The sequence below is a fragment of the Budorcas taxicolor genome, chromosome 18, assembly GCF_023091745.1.
Source record: "Budorcas taxicolor isolate Tak-1 chromosome 18, Takin1.1, whole genome shotgun sequence".
Classification (NCBI taxonomy): Eukaryota; Metazoa; Chordata; class Mammalia; order Artiodactyla; family Bovidae; genus Budorcas; species Budorcas taxicolor.
Genome location: NC_068927.1, coordinates 38,504,985 through 38,521,684, shown reverse-complemented (window position 1 = coordinate 38,521,684; position 16,700 = coordinate 38,504,985). Strand labels below are relative to the sequence as shown.

The window sequence follows — 16,700 nt, the reverse complement described above, 5'->3', positions numbered from 1 at the left end:
AAATGAAGGATTTTGAGAACTCAAAGTAAGAATCCACTAAACAGCTTCACATTCCTCTCTCTGTGTGGGGTGGTAAGAGAGTTTCCAATAACTATTACCATTATTTTTTTTCAAACATCTACTATTTAAAATGCTAAGTACTTTATTGAAAAGACTCTTCACTGCTTTTCAATTTTTCCCCCTGCCAGTTCAGCCCTAAGCAGGTGTTAGACTTCTAAAGAGCTTGCCTCAGGACTTTTAACTCGAACTACAAAGGGGAGCTTCAGAAATTATGATAAAAGGTGTTAAGAGAGAAATGAAGGTGAAGAGGTTATCTGACACTAACCTAAAATTGTACATAGTACCTTTTGAAAAATTACAGCTACCCAGAATATACCATTTGGTTTTGAATGGTTTCATCAATAATAGTGCATGAATTTTTTTTTCACTCACATTTCAACACACTTCATTTATATTCAGAACAACAGGTATATTTAAAATGACATGCAATGATGGGAAATTTTTAATCAAAGAGCTTTGCTCATTCCATAAAACTTTGGTTTTGTTTTGGTTTTGCATACAGGAAGACTAAAATAGAAAATTACAGAGAATACTTTTTTTTTTTTTGCATGCTGAAAGATCACTGACTAAACAGGAAACTGCAGAGAATACTGTTACTTTTTTGCATGCTGAAAGATCACTGACCAACATTATGGATGTATTGTGTAACACACTACCCAAGTTTACCACAAACCCAGGTTAATGCCTACTTCTGACTTTCAGGTCTAAAAGAAGAATCTTTCATGTTATATGCACCGACTTTTGCCCTTTCTTGTTCTTCCTGAAAGCAAAAAAAAAAAAAAAAAAGACAAGCACTACTCTATTCTTAAAACACAAAGTACAGCAACTTCAAATTGAGTCAACTCACCATAAATTTCTCAATAGTTTTTCTACTTGCATTAAAACTTCAATTTCAACTGAAGTATGTATGCACGTGCCCAAGACTGAAAGGTAAATACAAAAATCTAAAATTAGTTGCTCCACTTGAGATTAGGATTATGGTTGATTTTTCTTCCTTCCAACAGCTGTTATTTAATATTTTTGCCCCAGTTTTTCTAATTTTAAGAAATGCTACTTTGATTTACTATCTTGAAGAAAATAAAGGAAAATATATCTGTCCTTAAAATGATGAAGGGCTTCCCTTGTGGCTTAGCTGGTAAAGAATTCACCTGCAATGCGGGAGACCTGGGTTCGATCCCTGGGCTGGGAAGATCCCCTGGGGAAGGGAAAGGCTACCCACTCCAGTATTCTGGCCTGGATAATTCCACGGACTGTACAGTCCATAGGGTTGCAAAGAGTCAGACACGACTGATCGACTTTCACTTTAAAAGGATCTGTCCTCAAACCTTATACTTGTTTCCACACTACATTCATAAATCTGCATCTAAAAATTTGGTAAAGGGACTTCCCTGGTGGTCCAGTGCTTAAGAATCTGCCTGGAAACACAGGGAACATGGGTTCAGTCCCTGGAACTAAGATCCCACATGCTGCAGAGCAACTAAGCCCGTGTCCTGCAATTACTGAGCCCACATGCCACAACTAGAGAGTCCATGTGCCACAACAAAGATCCCATGTGTCGCAACTGAGACCTGACACAGCCAAATAAATAAAAATTTTTTAATAAATAAAAATTAAAAATCCGGTTTTAAAAGAAAGTTTAATTTTACACGGTTATCTAGAGTGCCTCTGTATAGCACAGGGAAAGCTGCTCAATATTCTGTATTAACCTAAATAGGGAAAGAATCTGAAAAAGATAGATACAAGTATATATATAGATATATATACACATATATATACACACATATATATAACTGAATGACTTTGCTGTACACCTGAAACTAATACAACATTGCTAATCGACTATGCTCCAATATATAATAATAATAAAAAAAAGAGTAGCTCTGAAAAGAATAGGAACAAAAGACAAAAATGGCATTCAAGATATTTTAAAATATTACATAGATGAAACTAATTGCTTGCCTATATTCATTAATGAATACTAAAAAAAAAAAAACAGCTGAATACATGTGTAATCAAAGAATAGGTAAACTCAAAATAAAGGTCTTTGAGGCTCAAACCAAAGTAGCTCCCAAGGCTGAATCTGGCCTCCTGGGTTTTCTTTTATAGTCAACTGTTATAAGTGTTCCTATACCAATCTTAAAGTGTCCTGTTTTAATCACAGCAGCCGCTAACACTGATCCTGAAAGAAAATTAACTCTTCAGATGGGAGATTTCCTACAGTCTGCACAGTCTCTCTGGGCTTCATCTAAGACAGATGAACTATGCTCCACTGTGGCCTCCTTACAGGCTTTCAAAGCACAATGGAAAATGGTTTTCTAACATATTTGTACCATGCAAGGGTTCCTGTGGAGAGTTCCATTTCTGGATATAAACTAGAAATTGCTGTAATATTTTTTGGTCCTTTTTAATTTGCAGTTACATGAAATATGACAACAACAAGAGAAGTAACAATCATGCAGGTGTCCATGGCTAACACACAGGGCCATCACTTGTGTAAAGCATAAAACATGGAAAACCTCTTTAAACGAATCCAATCTTTCTACAACAATTAGCCTTTTGAAAAATCAAAATGATAACCAATACATTTAGAAAAAGGAATTTTTTAAACACTCTTCTGTAAACTAAATATACCTGAGGTTAAAGAAAGATAAACACTCAACAAGGACTTTCCTCACAGTCAAGTGTTAAGACTATGTTCCCAATACAGGGGGCATGGGTTCGATCCCTGGCCAGAGAACTAAGATCCCACATGAGGCACAGCCAAAAATAAATAAATAAACACTCAGCAAATGCAAACGATAAATTTCAACTCTTTTACTGCTGGATTACTTAAAATATAAATACCAGTTAATAAAAAGTAAAAAACTCTTTTTTTTTAAGCTGTGCCACACAGCTTACAGGACCTTAGTTCCCCAATCAGGGGTTGAACCCTGGTCCTTGACAGTGAAAGCAGGAATCTTAGCCACTGGCCCACCAAGGAATTCCCAAGAAAATATTATTATAGTCTGCTATAATATATAATAACGATCCTACAATCTAATGATAACCATGTCTAACATCTGCTGAATTCTTACTATGTTCCAAGAACCATGCTAAGCTCTTTATATCACAGACTTGTTTTTGCCGGCTAAGCATTCATTCCCCGCTTCCCCTTTTTCCTTCCGCACTCAAAGTGGTCATGGTGAGCTGATCGATCCATCATAGTTGTACCATCTCCAAACTGATTCTAAACTGGACATTTAGAGAACTACATTCCCTTGGGCACAGCAGTCAGTTCAGAAAGGCCCCCAGTGCCAGCAAGGCCAATCAAATTTCATAAAGATTTGGAGTCCAAAGTCCCCCTTCCTTTAAAGATTTAAACCTGTGACTATCTGTAGCCATCAACATGTCTCCCCATCACTAGGAGGAAATCTGTCTGAATACAACCAAAACACTGAAAGATGCTAAAAGGTGGAGAGAGAAACTGAGCCCCAGAAACAAGCAGGGCCCTTGAATGTGCTTGTTACATGAGAGAATGAATTTGTCTTTGCTTCAGCTGATTAGAGTACCATTACTAGCAATTAAGAATGGTCTAGCTAGAACACATACCTACAAGTAATCCATGCAATCACACGGGTCTACACCAACAGCCAGGGTCCCCTCGGCTACTCATGAACGCGCAGCTGGCTCTAACCTCTGCTGCTGGCCCTGTCTCTCATCACTGCGTGTGTGTGTGTGTACAGCAGGCCCCTGCCCCCACATAGGCACCTGCAGCTGGCCCCTACTGCCAAACATGTCCATACCACCAGATTCTGACCACCACTGCTACCTGAACTGGAACCTAGGCGCCAGACCTAAAGGTACCACTGAGTACCTCAACAGCCCTTGCAGCTACTGCAGACCCACAGCTCTCCCCAAGAACCATGCATTATCGATGTGGTGGACCCATCCCTGAGCCAACAAGTCACACACCTTGAACCCAGAGGTTCTACTCACACCCATACTTAACACCCCACACCACTAGAGCCACAGCCATAGCACACTCCAGACTGCCTTCACTCACAAGTGAAGGTATTTATTTTTTTCTGAAGTCAGTCCAGAAAGTCTGGAAGAGACGACTGCTTCTTCAAATGCAGAGGTATCTGTGCATGGGTATAAGGAACACAAGAATCGGGGAAACAGGACACCACCAAAGAAAATGGTAAACTTTCAGCACACCTGCAGGATGTGTGAACTCCAGCAATTAATACAGCTTAGACTAAAGGTGGCATATCTTCTATCTTTTTCTTCCAAATCTAATAAGATGATAAACAGAGGCCGCAGAGTTCAAAGTATTGCTGCCATGCTCGCAGGACTGTTATTCCATGTTCTGGACATAACAAAAATAAGAACTCTTTCAAGATACTAAGGTCTCTGGGAGCTATCTCCCTAAATTGAAAGACAAATGTGAATTCTGAGTGACAGATTGAACAAGATAGTGGCATAGGAATTTCTAGCACTCAGGCTCTCCCAGAAACATCAATTGGAACAACCATCCACATGCAAAAATAACTTCACAAGCACTAAAAACGTCAGGTAAGGGATTACAGTACCTAATCCAATTTAAAATGGGCAGAGGACCTGAATAGAGATTTTTTTTTAAAGACATACAAATGACCAACAGGTACATGAAAAGATGCTCAACACCACTAATCATCAGGGAAATGCAAATCAAAACCATAATGAGATATCACCTTATGCCTGTTAGAATGGCTGTTATCAAAAAGACAGGAGATAAGAAGCATTAGTGAGGATATGGAGACAGGGGAACCCTTGTGTACTCTTGGTGGGAATGTAAATTGATATATCTACTATGGAAAAGAGTATGAAAGTTCCTAAAAAAAAAAAAACTACAAATAGAACCACCATATGATCTAGCAACCCCACTTTCAAAGGAAATGAAATTACTAGAGATATCTGAACCTCCATGTTCATTGTATCATTATTCACAATGGTCAAGATATGGATACAACCTAAGTGTCAATAAAGAAAATGTGGTGTATATATACTCAGCCATAAAAAAAAAGGAAATCTGCCATTTGTGACAAAATGGATGGTTCTTGAGGGTATTAATACTAAGTGAAATGTCACATAGAAAGACAAATACTATATGATCTTTCTTATATGCAGAACTGAAAAAACTGGAATCCACAGAAATAGAGTAGAATAGTTAGTTGTTGCCAGAGGCTGGCAGTGGGGGAAATGTGAGTTGTTGGTCAAAGGGTACAAACCTCCTATTACAAAATGGAGATCTAAGGTACAGTGTCGTGACTATAGTTAATAATACTATATTATTATATATTTGAGGTTGCTCTTAAATGTTCTTATCACAAAAAGAAAATGGTAATTATGTGAAATGATGCAAGTGTTAACTAAACTTATTGTGGTGATCATTTTGCAATACAATCATATAAAATCATCATATTGGACACCTTATACTTACATGTTACATATCCATTACATCTCAATAAATCTGGGAAACGAACTTAATACTAAAAAAAGAAAGACATAGGAGTAAGGGATTAAAAGGCACAAACTATTATTATAAACTAGGCTACAAAACTATACTATACAACACAGGGAATATAGCCAATATTTTATATTAACTATAAATGGAGTATAACCTTTATAAACTGTGACTCACTATATCATAACCCTGTAACTTATATGTCAATTAGACATCAATAAAAAATAAAAAAATTTTAATTACATTTCTTTTTAAAAAAATGAAAAAGCAGTTAAAGGAAAATAAAATGTATTACACTTATGCTCTCACCGAGCCTCTTAAAGTGAAGTCTAGAATTAAATGAACAAAAGAAAGTAGATTTCTTATGTCTTCTTCTACATTCCTCTGAATGAATTTAGCCCTTAGTGGCTACAAAATCAGTTATTATTTCAAGTCAGTTTCATTTAAAAAGAAAAAGAAAAAAATAGGACATGAAAAATACCTTACTTATGGTTTCAAGGTGTCTTCTTTATATCCTTTAAATAATTTAGTCCAAAAATATGCTTCTTTTAGACTTCAATTCTTATGCCTTAGATGACACCTAAGAAAAATTAAAGTCAACCTTTGATCCTAAAAAATTAAGGGGAAAAAACCTTCCAAGATCTTTTTGTAACAGTTACATGTCTACCCCGTGTTGAACAGCATCATATAAAAGATAAAACAAGAACATCTACTTTGAATAAGGCACTAAAAACCAGCAAGCAAGCTTTAACACATCACACAATTGGAGCTGACTTATATTTCCTTAATTTAAAATTTCTATTATTTAATATCTTAAGAAGTAGCAGCAATTATCTGACAGCCAAATCAAAACTTAGAAGAAATGAGAAAAATCCAAACCAGTGTTCCCAAAAGTTGGAACAGTACATGAAATGAAAGCGAGAGGCAGGGCCCAGAAAGAATATCAAAAGTTTGCAATCAATTATCCTCCAATTTAAAAAATTTAAAAAATTAAAAAAAAAAAAACAGACTATCAAAAGCTTCCTGATTATACTGGAAGAAGGCTAAGGTTCAGAACAAAAGTCTCCTGGTCATTCTTCAGAGAGGTCAGATTCTCTGGTGTTACAGCGAAGGTGGAAGGTGCTTAAAAACAGGTTGTTGTTATTATTCAGTCGCTATGTCTTGTCCGATTCTTTGAGACCCCATGAACTACACAGTTCATGGAATTCTCCAGGCCAGAATACTGGAGTGGGTAGCCGTACCCTTCTACATTTCCTCTTTTAGTCTTTTTTCTCTTTTCCAGCTAAATATGAAAATGTATTCCCTTACTGCTTTCCAGTTTTTTCGTCAATCTTTTTATAAGTTTTCATTCTTATAGCTCTTGTTAAATGGTAAGTAATATAAAGACAGATGGGAAAATATAGCCAGGTAAGAGTCCACAGCAAAGATTAAGAGGAAATTCTCCGACAATAAAATAATAATGAGATAAATTACCAAACCTATTTTAAAGGAATCCCCTAATGCTAGAGATTTAAAGCTAGTTCCTCTAAGAAGTCTTTTAAGGACAAGGAAGGCGGGTGTGCTGCAGTCCATGGGGTCGCAAAGAGTCGCACACGACATAGCGACTGAATAACAACCTCTAAGAAATTCTGGAGGATTTTAACTAGAATTGAAAGTGAACATTTTCTGAATGACGGAAACACTACTATTTACATTTTTTTCTCAGCATTTTCTCCAGTCTTCGGATGGGGGAGGGGAGGGGAGCTAAGATTCTGAGGTGAAAAGTCACAGCGGTGACAGTACAGGGCAAACACCAGGAGGTCAACCTTTATCAGTCTCTAGTGAGCTGTTAGCTTTCATGACCTGGGAAATTCTTAGCCTGTCACCCGAGCCAGGTCCCGCCTTCCCCTGCACTTCCCCTCCTCAAGGATGGAGCAGGAGAGTCACTACCAGCCCGACCCGCGCGGCACTCTGGGAGCGGAAGAAGGAGCCGCGCGGCGGCGGCTCAGCCGGAAGAGGAGGAGCCAGGCCTGGAGGATAGCCGAGAGTTACTGCCGCTACGGCTGCCGGTGTTTGCGCGTCGCGGGGAGCAGGGCCTGGCGGGCGGGGTGTGTCGCGATGCCGGAGCTGGCGGTGCAGAAGGTGGTGGTCCACCCCCTGGTGCTGCTCAGTGTGGTGGATCATTTCAATCGGTGAGCGGGCGGCACGGGGCGGCCTACCGGGGCCGGTGGCGCCGCCGCTGCTGAGTCACGGGCGCGCTGGGTACGGCGCGGCGGCCGCGGGGGTGCTGACGCACTAGGGGTGGCCCTGAGTCGCCGAGGGGCCCAGATTAAGTCCATTCATGAAGCCCAATTTACCCGGAGTCTTCTGCCCAGCCGGCACTCCCGGGAACTGAGCTGATCATTCCCTTTACCCAGTCCGTACGATGCCAGAGTATGGGGAGCAGGTTTCATTTGATCTTGATCCCCAGTCCTCGTGCCCATCTATCGCCTTGTCCGTCCCTTTTCGCCTAAGAGACTCGGTGTTTGGTAGGAAAGCCCTTCAGACTCGCGTTTTTTGGCTCTGAAGGCTGTCACCGAAAGTCTGGTCCCTGCAAGAACTGTGCTTTTAACTTGTGGAAGTTTCAGAAGTGGGTATCTGGTTAGACGATTGCTTAAACCGTAGATATATTAAGTCTTAAAGTCAAGTTTTTCTTCTAAAAATGAGACCAGTTGGAGGTGTAGGCGTTAATGAATAAGGAAACATCCCACAGATAATTCTGCCTTCGCTTGCTTGTTTTCGAGCTGTTCGTCCCGCGGAACCTGTTACACGTGTTCATAAGTTTTACAGTAGTTACTTGAATTGGAAAGTTGTAAAACCCAGTTGGGAGCATCTGCTATAAAGTCATAGTTGCTAAGTGCTTGCTTTGTACAACTCCCAATTCAACCAGAGCCAAAACCAAACTCAAAGACTCCTGTGAGGTTTAGGGTCCCCAGTTTAGTTCCATTTCTTTGTAGGACCCTTAGCCTAACAAGAAACGTAAGCTTTTCTACTGTACAATTACTGTTTTTCTCCCATAGGATACTAGAGGTTCTAAGAAGGCAGGCATCATTTCAGTTACATTCAGTCAATTCAACAAACATTTTTAAGGGCATAGTAAAGGCAGACACTTCAAGCTGCTGTGTCAGTCAATTGTAGGGTTTTCTAAAACACAAATGCATTTTTGTAGATTAGAAGGAAAGCCCATGAGTGTGGAAATTTCCTTTGAACTTAGATTTCCCCCCAAAATCAGAATACTTAATTCTGATCCAAGCACTAGACATAGTAAGCATTTATAAGTTTGCCAAATCATGTGTTTAGATAAGTACAGTACAATCGGTGTGAACCAGCAACTGTTAAGAAATTGTGGTTCATTTCACAATGACTTTTGTCTGTCCTTTGAACATAGAATTGTTTGTTATGTCACATTTGTTAGTGGTTAATGGAGAATTCTACATAAAGACCAATGAAATAAGTGAAACACTTTTGTCGTTCCTTAGCACAAAATTACTAAGGGGGTTTGATTTGAAGATAGAAATTCTGAGGTAGTTTTTCTCGTTCACTGAGCCCTCCTCCCAGTATGATTAGTCACCAGCTCAGTTCCAACTTCTGCCTAATTTAGCCATTCAGAGAGATCACAAATGGCATACACATGCTTCTGGGTCAGAATCATTTTCTCACCCCCTAGATGATACAAAGAATTGTTTATGCCATCTAGTTGGGCTTGTTTCAGAGAAGAGTTGGCAAGCTGGACCATAACAGTGGTTCAGCTTTAGCATCTTTGTCCCTGAAAAGGTTGGAGGATAGAGAAGATAGAGAAAGTTTAAGAAAGAAAGGTAAGCTCTTATCAAAATAAAAAGTTAAATGTGTTTTCAAACACCAACCAGATAACATTTAAAACTGTAAGATCTGGGGAGTTTTCATTTTCTCCATTTTAAATTTCTATAAGGTTTGAGGGTTGATTGTTGTTGTCTTTTTAAGACTAACTTACTACATTTGTTTAGTGGGATCAGTTCCCAGCTAAGCTAAATTGTATCAGTACATTGGTATTTCATGTTAGGCATCTTATTGTTGAGTCTGTGCCTATCCAGATTGATCTTTTGTTTTCTCATTCAGAATAGGCAAGGTTGGAAACCAGAAACGTGTTGTTGGTGTGCTTTTGGGGTCGTGGCAAAAGAAAGTACTCGATGTATCCAACAGTTTTGCAGGTAAAAGAAAAATCTGTCAATTATACCTCAGTTTTTTTTAAATAAATAAATAGACAAAATTTACATTTTCTGAGTATGGTTAAAATGTCAATTAACTTTTAAAAAGAAAGAAAATTTCGTGGTCTCCATTTTTTTACTGCAACCAAGCGATTCTATTTCAGAATTGCTTAAGTATAGAACAGGGAGGCTAAAAGCTACACATAGAAGTAGATAGTAAATATTTTTAGTATTTTCAGGCCATATCGTCTCCATTGCAACTGCTTAGCTCTGGAAAGCAACTGAAAACAGTATGTAGACAAACTAACAGCCATATTGCATAAAATTATTAAAATAGGCAGTGGGTATAGTTTGTCAACCCCTGCACTAAACTATTAACTGTGGCTATGGGTAGGCAAGAGGGAGATAAAAACCTTCTTTTCACTCTGTTTCGTGAATGTTCAGAAGAATGTATCTTTGTATTTTATGATTAAAGCAACAATAATGAACAACAAAATAATTGCTGGCATAGCTGCTAGACTAGAGGTCACTAACTCCAGTGTCTAAAAGGATCAGGCAGTAATGTAATTTGCCCAACAGAAGTATTAGGAAATGATGGAACTTTTAGCAAACTGAAGAACATATATCCTTTTCAAAGGAGGTAACCTCTGTATGGCTATAGCCAGTTATTGCCAGGTCTTCCAATTTTTCAAGAGAGCCTGGAGGTCTAGATTTGTATGTGAAATCTTCCAGTTTTTAATAAAAGCAACTCAAAAATACTTTTAATACTGTATTGGACAAGCTAAAGACATGGGTCAAATCTGGCCTAGAGGTCCACAGTTGTGGTATATGCCCTTAGAGTTCTATCCAGCACCCTAAACTGTTTTGGGGTTTTGTTTCTTTTTTTTTCTCCTCTCTAGTTCCTTTTGATGAAGACGACAAAGATGATTCTGTCTGGTTTTTAGACCATGATTACTTGGAAAACATGTATGGAATGTTTAAGAAGGTAAACGGTAGGTGGCATTGTGGCACTGGTATATGTGTGTGTGGTGTGGTGTGTAAATGTGCGTGTGTGTCCCAAATGCCTTTTCTAAGTATTCACTTTTCTTTGTCTAATGTCAAAGACCCTTTCACTTAGCTAGACTAAAGTAAAGCCAATGGTAGTAGACAAGTGAGGTAGAATAAATGAGAAACTGGAGTAGCAATTTAAGGCCAGCTAGACCACCTAGGTTTCAGGGGAGAGATAGCCTTCAACAGCAGAAAAGCAAAAAGTTATCAAATAAAATCCACGTGCCTCTAGAGCTTTAGTACCACCAGGGTAAATATCTCTGTCATGTGTATCATTTTCATTTCATTACAGCAGCCACATTGCTTTGGAAATATTTATTCCCACAACACCCACTGCTGTAATCTATGTGAGATGAACTTGCATTTGTTTATATATTCCCTTGGAATTGTTTTCTAGTTGCTTCATGTATGACTGGTTTCCTAAACTAGTCTGAGATACGGCTATCTCTAGATTTCCCCTGCTGTTTATTTTCAGAGATTCCTGCTTTTGAATTTAAAATTTCATTTAAGATTTCATAAGCATGTCAAGGTTAGATGCCTGGAATTTTTGAAAAGGTAGAGAACATAACTACTGAAGTTCTTACCCTTTTTGAGGGTAATATATATATCTTTATGTAACAGTTCAAAGCCACTATTTTTTTCCTTCACAGCCAGAGAAAGAATAGTTGGGTGGTACCACACAGGCCCTAAACTACACAAGAATGACATCGCCATCAATGAACTCATGAAAAGATACTGCCCTAACTCAGTAAGTGCACTTTATCTTTAAAACCCTTGACTGATAATTGTTTGCCAGTTAACTCAAGAAAAAGAGCCTCCTAGTGGATAGTGAATCATTTCACCACTTTTTCTCTATAAACTTGTGTTAATTTGCAGTGCTTTGTGTAGTATACAGTAACCCAATGTATTTAGTAAATTAAATATCTGCTCAGTGCTAAGTATGTAAGTTACCTTCCTTAATCCTCTCAACTGTATGGGATTGTTATCCTTTTCACAAATGAGAAAACTGAGGTTCAGAATGGTTAGTAAGGTCTTCTGAGAGTGCAGCTGGGATTAAAATGCTGGTTGTCTTGACTCTAATTTCCTTCTGCTTGATTCCTTCCTCACTGGACTACCTTTCACCTTGTTAATGGATGGGGTTGAAGAGCAGAGCAAATGATAAGAAATTTGAAATGTAAAGTCTTTTTTTTTCCTGAAAATTCTGGCTCATTATCTGTTTAAATGAATGAAAAAGCTTCAGTAATCATCTTCAGAATGGCTGCAGCTTTTCCCTATGTGCTTAGTACAAGGTGGTTTGCTAACATGTGTTTTTCTGCCAGGTATTGGTCATCATTGATGTGAAACCAAAGGACCTGGGACTGCCCACAGAAGCATATATTTCGGTGGAAGAAGTTCATGATGTAAGTCATCTTGTTATGAGCCTAGGAGATTAGCTTTGCTACTTTTAGGGCTATTGGGTTTTTCCCCCATTTCAAGTCAACAAATACTTTATAACAAAAGGTTATTGATTTCTGTCAACAGTTTGATATTATGTTTTTTTCCCCCTTGAGTGTTTGAATCACCAAATTTTAGAAATGGAGAGGACCATAGAAATCTAAAGTCTCCTTTTACAAATGAAACTGAGACCAAAGTAGTCAAATTATCAGCCAGAGATGTTCTCAGCAGAGTAAATGTAGAGCCTGATGAGCTTGATCTTAATCTAGTGCCATTTCCACTGTTTGCCCACCTCTGACAGTCTTCTAGAAGTTACTAGGTTTTCAAATAGAGTAAGTCAGAACTGCCTGGAGCTAGATGGCAAAACCCATCTGCACGATTTGACACCTATATAGTTGGCTCCATTGTATTCAGTACCTGCTTTGTGGTCTTGCTAGCTTGTGCCTTGGGTATGGACAGGACAAGCTGCCAAAATAGCTTTTCTCTATTTCCAGGAAACAGAATTGAACGCAGATTCTAGGATAAGATTTGTTGTGAAACTATATGAGTTTTGTTTTGAGTATAAACTATTTGCACTTAGGGTATACAAAGAGCTCAATCTTGAATTTCTAAAGTCAAAAGTTGGAGAGATGGAGTAAATATTGTCTTTCTTCTTATAGTTATCCATATATTCAATTTTAAAATCTAGAAATGGCTTTTTTAACTTAGCTTCCCGCAAATGTTCCTTGCCCTGAGCTCTGTGCCCCTGTTTCTGTTTGCCTTACTACTAGAGAACTTAGATCCGGATCTGTTGCCTAGTTGCAGTAAGGCTTTCATCCCTGGTCTTGATACATTTGTTACAAGTTAAATTTTACCTTGCCTCTTTCAAAAAGGAGTTTGAGGCTACTTGCATACACACATACCACACACACACACACACACACACACCCCCCCAATGAAACAGGATTTTTTAATAGAAAATAGAGGGGATGTAAGGGTCATATTATAAGATGAAGCCATGGAAAAATCAGTACCTGAAAAGATAGGCCATGAAGTCCTGCACAGGTGTTGGAAGGCTTTGACCATCCTAGCATACAAAGCCAAGAGGAAAATGTCATATTCAGGATTCACACTATCCTGGATAAAACAACAACAGCTGATGTTTATACCACTTAGTGTAAGTGAAGTGACTTTCCCAAGATCTCACAGCTCCCTTAGCACACACACGGCAAAGCCAGGCTTTGCATCTAAGCCGTCTGCCTACATCCTGTGCACACACTGCCATGCGCTTCTGCTTGCAAACAGTTCACAGCCTTTACAGGAGATGCACAGCCTCTTCTGGCACTAGATCTGAGAAAAGTTTCTCCTGAGTCCCGTCAAGAAATAAGTAGGTGATACAGCAAACAACATCCACTAATGGGTTCCTTGATTAATTCAGGCCACCAGAAAATCAGTGATTCTCACCACATTGTTTGGTGCACTGATCATTTGACCCAATGGACAGTAAATGGTTCAAAGTTATATTTTCTAACATAAGCTTATCTCAGGCACAATGTTCAGAATATGGCCTATTTTAGAATGAACTATGACAGTCCTTAAAATTTAGCCAAATTGAGACTTCTCTGAATATCCATCTCTACTGAAGACTTAATATCAAAATTTTCCTCAGAAATAAGCTAAGGATATGCCCCAGTATACCTCAACCCTGAGTAGGACTGCTGTGACAGCTTTCAAAGCAAACTTTACCCACCCTTGCCACAGAAAACCCAGTAATAACACCTCTCAAGTGATCTGACTTAAAGCAGAAGAATCAAGGTGTGAAAAGGAACATGTGCTAGTGTGTTCATTTGTTTGTAAGTAAATAACTATAATTAAGTCTCCTCTCCCAGGATGGAACTCCAACCTCAAAGACATTTGAGCATGTAACCAGTGAAATCGGAGCAGAGGAAGCTGAGGAAGTCGGAGTTGAACACTTATTACGGTGAGACTTTAGGACGGCATCAGAATCAGAAGCTGCCCAAGAGGCTGCTCAGTGTAAGGAAAAGATCCATATCAAGAGTCCAGAGACCTAGGCTCTAGTTCTGGATCATCTATGAAGTGTCCTGAATTACGATTTATGACTCTGGATAGCGCACGTTGTCTGGGAGCTATAATGCTGGCTGTGACAGGAACACTTGCATGTTAAAAGCAAGTGTGTGTTCTTTAAGTGTACCTCCTTTACAGTGAATGGAGCTAGCCAGTTTTCTGCAGAGAGTCTGCATCAAGGCCTTTTACACTCTAAGGGACTTCTTTAGTAGTCCAGTGGCTAAGACTCCACACTCACAATGCAGGGGGCCCAAGTTTGATCCCTGCTCAGGGAACTAGATCCTACATGCTGCAACTAAAGATCCAGAATGCCACAATTAAGACCCGGAGCAGCCAAATTTTAGAAAAAAAAAAGAAAAATACTTACATAACCCTGACTTATTTGAAAGGTCATAGATTTTCTCAAACAATAAGATTTGTTTCAGTTCAGAAAGTTACTACTGACTGATTTAAAAGCATCTCAAAACATCTTATAGATGCAGGTAAAAAGAATGCTACCCTCTTTAGAAACAAGAGAAATTGAAGTAGAGAGGGATTTAAAAAATTTTTTTTAGTGAACATGATTTCATTTTAGCTCTCTCTTTTGAAAGATGTCCTGTGATGAGAAAGATAAAACATGCGCTTCCAAATGAAAACAAGGTTAAGGCACTTTATACTCAAATCTTTATCAAACGGAGAAGTAGCATTTTTGCTTTAGAAAACTTGCCCCTCCTCACAAACTAAGTTATTCCCTTAGAATGTGAAAATCTTTGTGATGGTATAGGACACTGATGGATACCCCTGCTCTTTCTTGTGGGTTCCTACAGAGACATCAAAGACACTACAGTGGGCACTCTTTCCCAGCGGATCACAAACCAGGTCCATGGTCTGAAGGGACTCAACTCCAAGCTCCTGGACATCAGGGGCTACCTGGAGAAGGTGGCCACCGGCAAGCTGCCCATCAACCACCAGATCATCTACCAGCTGCAGGACGTCTTCAACCTGCTGCCAGATGTCAGCCTGCAGGAGTTTGTCAAGGCCTTTTACCTGAAGACCAACGATCAGATGGTGGTAGTATATTTGGCCTCACTGATCCGTTCTGTCGTTGCCTTGCACAACCTCATCAACAACAAGATTGCCAACCGGGACGCAGAAAAGAAAGAAGGGCAAGAAAAGGAAGACAGCAAAAAGGACAGAAAAGACGACAAAGAGAAAGAGAAGGAAAAGAGTGATGTAAAGAAAGAAGAGAAAAAGGAGAAAAAATAAAACATGTAGCTTTTTAATTTGTAAATTAAAATCTTGTAAACTAACGCATTGTGCCGCCAGAGGGTTCTTTAAAGTGCTTGTTAAAAAGCTGTATGGATGAGAGCTCTCTGGATAGAGGGACTGGTCTCGAACCTAAACTGCAGCTTCGGCTACTGTGATTTGGGGAGGTGACAGCTCAGGTTTCGGACTGTGTGAGAAAAGTGAAGAGAAGTAAGCGTAACATTTTTGGTACTCTCCCTACTTTTATCTATGAGACCAGGAGTTGAATTTTTCCCATCTCAAGAGACTCTTGGGGTCTGTTTCTGGCAGTCTGCAAAACTGCAGAATGGAATGCATGAATTCCTTAAGTGCTCTGCCTTGGAACACTGAGGTCTGACCCTCAGGACTCTGTGAGAATACTGCCCCACGGGACTTCTCAGACCCGTAGCTCTGGCATTCTCGGGGCTTGGGATCAAGATATTGTTTACCTTCAAAGACACAATTAAATAGCTTGGTTTTTAAGTCTGTGTTCTGGTCGTTCTTAACTCTGGGAGTGGTGATCCATTGTTTTCAGAAGCAACAAAGACAGTTTTTAATTGACAGTTTTTAATCCTTAAGCTGCCTGAACAATTATTTTAGACTGGATCCTTTATGAAAAGGAGAATCTCATTCCTTTTAAAAATAAAGTTGTAATGAGAGTTCCCAACTGAGCCCAGAAGACCTGGGTCATAGTTCATATCTCAGATTCCTGTCCCTAGAGCAGTCTTTCTTAAGTTTTCGTAAGGGACACATTTACTTACTATTGCAGTAGGTACGTTAAACGACAATGTCAGTGGGATGGAACAAAGCTTCCCAAAGGTGCTTAATCATTTGACTTAATAGTTGTCACTTGGATACTAACTTCCTTTTTTGAGTAGTTAGAACCTCTCTTAAGAGTTCGCTGCTGCTGCTAAATCACTTCAGTCGTGTCCGACTCTGTGCGACCCCATAGACGGAAGCCCACCAGGATCCCCCGTCCCTGGGATTCTCCAGGCAAGAACACTGGAGTGGGTTGCCATTTCCTTCTCCAAAGCATGAAAGGAAAGTTGCTCAGTCGTGTCCAACTCTTGGTGACCCTATGGACCGCAGCCTACCAGGCTCCTCTGTCCATGGGATTTTCCAGGCAGGAGTACTGGAGTGGGTTG

General features: G+C 39.4%; 1 protein-coding gene across 1 annotated transcript; it reads left to right on the top strand.

The window, feature by feature from the left end:
* Positions 1-7,514: 7,514 nt before the first annotated feature.
* Positions 7,515-16,038, top strand: PSMD7 (proteasome 26S subunit, non-ATPase 7). Its single transcript, XM_052656075.1, has 7 exons — positions 7,515-7,716; positions 9,659-9,750; positions 10,647-10,739; positions 11,445-11,542; positions 12,114-12,194; positions 14,097-14,188; positions 15,099-16,038. The coding sequence occupies exons 1-7, from the start codon at positions 7,643-7,645 to the stop codon at positions 15,535-15,537; spliced, it is 969 nt and encodes a 322-aa protein (XP_052512035.1). The 5' UTR covers positions 7,515-7,642; the 3' UTR covers positions 15,538-16,038.
* Positions 16,039-16,700: the final 662 nt, after the last annotated feature.